The sequence below is a fragment of the Aedes albopictus genome, chromosome 1 (genome assembly GCF_035046485.1).
Source record: "Aedes albopictus strain Foshan chromosome 1, AalbF5, whole genome shotgun sequence".
In the NCBI taxonomy this organism is placed as follows: domain Eukaryota; kingdom Metazoa; phylum Arthropoda; class Insecta; order Diptera; family Culicidae; genus Aedes; species Aedes albopictus.
Genome location: NC_085136.1, coordinates 63,900,404 through 63,904,679, shown reverse-complemented (window position 1 = coordinate 63,904,679; position 4,276 = coordinate 63,900,404). Strand labels below are relative to the sequence as shown.

General features: G+C 41.8%; 1 protein-coding gene across 2 annotated transcripts; it reads left to right on the top strand.

Moving 5' to 3' along the window:
- The first annotated feature begins 424 nt into the window (after positions 1-424).
- On the top strand, positions 425-1,909 carry LOC115264503 (uncharacterized). Of its 2 annotated transcripts, XM_062844941.1 has the most exons (4): positions 425-747; positions 815-910; positions 975-1,320; positions 1,393-1,909. In XM_062844941.1, the coding sequence occupies exons 1-4, from the start codon at positions 715-717 to the stop codon at positions 1,902-1,904; spliced, it is 987 nt and encodes a 328-aa protein (XP_062700925.1). In that variant the 5' UTR covers positions 425-714; the 3' UTR covers positions 1,905-1,909. The 2 variants fall into 2 exon arrangements, with proteins under 2 accessions (XP_062700925.1, XP_062700920.1); XM_062844936.1 differs by having other exon boundaries at positions 975-1,909.
- The last annotated feature ends 2,367 nt before the right edge of the window (positions 1,910-4,276 follow it).

The following is a 4,276-nucleotide window of genomic DNA, read 5'->3' as shown; positions in this document are numbered from 1 at the left end:
TCAATATATACAACCCCTTAAAAATAACCTACAGCACGTGGGAGTATACATACATATTTGTTTAACATTTATACTTTTTGAAAAAAATAACAAGATCGGGCCTCCAGGTAGAGGTCCCTCTCCGGTTTTGAAATGACATTCTTTTTTTTTCAATAATTGATATCTTCGTTTCAAATTTTACAACTGAATTTTCACTTAAAATTTTATCAGAGATTTTAGAAAAAAAAATTCTCTGCAGTGTTTTTAACACTGTAATGTATTTTCTAAAATATAAAAAAAAGCCTTTTCTTAAAATACGTCCACTTCTTTTTTTTTAATTTCTCGACGGATTTGTACTGTTCAGACTTTTTTTTAAGTCAGAAAAACTTATCGATGCAACGTAAAACGCATCGTTGCGTTGGTGTGATTACACATGTTGATTTCTTTGAACGATTTGCTGATACGTAAATTGTTTATCAAATGTGTTCGGTAGTGTGACTTGTTTCCAGCAGTCTCAGAAGTGTTAAGGTTGCCATTTATTAGAGGTGTAGAAACATACTACTGACTTGACTTTATTATTATTATAGAAGGATTCCAAAGAGGTATCTTAAATTTATGAAACTATGGTAGAAGAAGTTTGTCCGAATGAAGTGAACCACATATAACTAATTCCAGCTGACCTGGACCCCTCTACTTTCAGCATAAGTTTGCCAGATTAAGGCTTCGCATTCAGGAATGGGTCGGGATCGTTTGAACTCACTTCTAACAGTAGGTCCATCAGGTGCATACTTTTGCCTTCAGTTTTCACAGTTATTGCTAATGATCTTCGTTTAAGAAACGTGAATTCACGGAATCCCTAGAGAGTCTTCCCCAACAGCATGAATACAACGCGTTGCTCAACCAGAAGCAAATCATTCAGGATGTCAGCCAAGTGGGTGTGCCTAAACACAGATCGATATAGTTCAAGTCATAAAATTCTAATGCGATCGTTTCAGTTTTCAAAAATATCCTGTTGGATCAGTGATTTGCAGCAAAACATTCAGAACATCGAAGAAGAGCTTACAGGCCGAAGATCAATCAATGTTAGTCAAAAGCTGGATGACAATGCAAATCTGTGCGCCAAGATTTTCAACGCTGTCAAGGGACTTCAGACAGATTTGCAGAACCTAAGTAAGCGGAAAGATGAGAGAGGCGGAGAACAAAGAGAAAACGATGATCTGGTAAGCCTGGTGCGCAGTACTCAGTTTAAAAGTGTGAAAACTGCCTATTTCGAGGCGTTCTGGAGGTTTCGCTCGTTGGTGCATAATTACGAGGAAACGGTTAGAAAGCGGAGATCTGTAGGTTGGTGTGACAGCCAAGCCCAACCTTCACTTAAGATCCACCTAAGCCCTTCTTATCTTCTTTTATTCGTAGAATCATCGCAACAATCCTTGACCTTGCCATCGCAGTGCGACACCACACAACCGACAAATACTCTGGGCTACGACTTCGTTGATGCCAGTCAGTGCTTCTCTCGACGCCACTCCCTAGATGAACAGATTCATTTTACAAAATCCACCACAATCCTTATCGAGGAGGAGGAGGAAACTGCGGCCTTAAAAATCCAACACCATGCCGAAGAGGAACGCAATCAGGAGCTGAAGGCGCTGGAGCGAACGCTCGTCGAAATGCGGGATCTGTTTGCGCTGTTCGCGACCCTAGCGATGGAGCACGGCAGCATGCTCAATCTGGCGCAATCCGAAGTGCAGGATGCGGCCCAGCATGTGGCCACCACAGCAGCGGACATCAAAGAGGCTCACTATTACTACCGCAAGGTGGGCAGCCGGAAGTGGCTCTGCTTCGATGTGACTTGCGGCTTGTTGGTGCTGTTGGTATGTCTGGTGGCGACTGCTATTTATTTGGCGATGAAAAAGTTCTTATTTTGAACGAACGATTGGTTTTTGTTGAAGATTATATTTGGTCTAGGAAAGAAATCCATAGCTTTGGAGGGTGGATTTCCTGTTTTTCCAAGTAACCAGAAGTTCAGATAAGAGGATACTTTTTAGTCTTGGTTGATGTTGCTTAGTAGCCTTAAGCAGCTTCATATTTTGGTACTTAAACCCCAATTTACGCTCACTTTAATTACGCCAAACTCAAGTTACGCCCCCAACCCTAGCCCCACCCCCATTTACGCACTAATTACCAAACAACGCTCCCTTGATTGACGCTCCCTAGCAGTGTTGGTAAAATCACACTCAAGACTCTCTCATGAACCACTCTTGCGTGAGCGAGTCGCGCGCGATTCTGAATCATTTTCTCACGCGCGAGTTTTTCATGCGAAATCTCGCTCTCGCGAGTCAAGCGCCAAAAACTCGTTCGCTTGTAAAACGAATACAAATCAATTTTAACGATATTTATTGTTACTGCATGCAAGGTTTGGTCTCATTTTATCATACAATCGTTAACACTTCGTTGTAAATAATAAGCAGACCAAGAAATAAAGCAATGAGCAAAATCATGAGTCAACTCATGCTTGATTTTTTCGGCGGTGAGTTTGGCGAGTCAAGAATCGCGCGTGAAAACACTTAACCATGAGTTTTGAGAAATTGAGTTTTTACCAACACTGCTCCCTGGGCGTAAATTGAATTCTAGGTATTCGGGAACAACTAACATGTGATATAATGGGAATTTGAAGTTGTTTCTCAAATTGTCCGTCTCAAGGAGCACTACCGCCAGCCTTGTTACAAAATTTAGTGGTTCCCAATCTTGGATGACGAGCCACACTAATTTCTCAAGAATCGAAATTTCTAGGAGAGGGTGAGATTTTTTTCCGGATTCTGCGTCCATGTGTTACAACATAGTGGTGTTGCACAGCTCAGTGGTTCCCATGCTGAGGCGACGGTCCATGCCAATCTCTCAAGAACCGAAAGTGCGATTAGAAAGTGAAGTCTCTATGAGTACTTATTACAATTTAGTTGTGTTGTAAACCTCAGAGGTTTCTAATCTGGAATCACGGGCCATGCAAATGTCTCAAGAATGCAAAGTGCGATAAGAATGTGAAAATGGTTTTCATATTCTGCGTCTCAAGAAGCATTTGTTACAATATAGTGACGTTGCAAAGCTCAGTGGTTCCCAATATGGAATCACGGGCTGCACTAATTTCTCAAGAATCTAAAGTGTGAGTACTGTTAGAGTACAATAAATCACTCCTTTGTCAACCACCACTGGGTGGGCTCAGTGAACCCAAATCAAGAAGATTTTGGAAGCCGATTGAAAAAATCCAGTATAATCTCAATTTGATTCTATAATTGCCCATTTCCACTTTAAATCAACCTTAAGTTAGTATGTTAAGTAATGATTGCTCTAAATACACCGTATATCTGCATGCAATAAGGCTTCAACACCGTGGTTACTTGGGCGGCTAGCAGGGCATCACACCACATGGCCAATCAACATGAGCTGTTCAAAAGTCTGGAGGTGCTATAGAAGAGCCTGTTTGGTGTCCGGCTATTTGGCCGAATGCTGTTTGGCCGAAAGCCATTTGGCCGAATGCCATCTGACCGGTGTCCGGCCATTTGGCCGAATGTCGTTTGGCCGAATGGGTCGTTTGGCCGAATGGGTCGTTTGGCCGAATGCCGTTTGGCCGATTTATGATCAAAAGAATTCAGAGGAAGTTTTTGACATCCTAACTGCTAATATTATCATCAGAAATAGTTCCTTCTTTGAATCATAGGCTATTCTTTCTAGTTTTGCCGTTCAGAGATTAGTTGGCGTTGAAACTGCCAATATTTTATCAAATATTTTTTCTTCTTTGACATATAGGCTGTTCTTTCGAGTAATACTGATGAGAAAAACAGTGACTTGATCACTTAAGTTCATCATTCATTTTTCGACCAAACGGCATTCGGCCAAATGACCCTGTCGGCCAAATGGCGTTCGGCCAAACGGCATACGGCCAAACGGCGTTCGGCCAAATGACCCGGAACCCATCTGACCGAATGGGTCATTTGGCCGAATGCCGTTTGGCCGAATTACGATCAAAAGAATTCAGAGGTGCGGAGAACCAACAGTTTTGACATTCTAGCTGCCGATATGATCAGCAGAAATGCTTTCTTTTAATCATAGACTATTCTTTCTAGTTTTACCACCAAGGAACAAGTTGGCGCTGTCACTGTAATATTTTATCAGAGATTTTTCCTTCTTTAAATCATAGGCTGTTCTTTCGAGTTGTACTGCCGTATAGAACAGTGGCGTGATCACTTAAGTTCATCGTTTATTTTTCGGCCAAACGGCATTCAGCCAAATGGCACTCGGCCAA

What these genes read in the sequence shown, in the direction of transcription:
- LOC115264503 (XM_062844936.1), top strand. Translation starts at nt 715, where the DNA reads ATGGGTCGGGATCGTTTGAACTCACTTCTAACA. An exon ending in GTTTGAACTCACTTCTAACA is followed by an intron (nt 748 to 814) that starts GTAGGTCCATCA and finishes TCTTCGTTTAAG; the next exon opens with AAACGTGAATTCACGGAATC. An exon ending in TCATTCAGGATGTCAGCCAA is followed by an intron (nt 911 to 974) that starts GTGGGTGTGCCT and finishes CGATCGTTTCAG; the next exon opens with TTTTCAAAAATATCCTGTTG.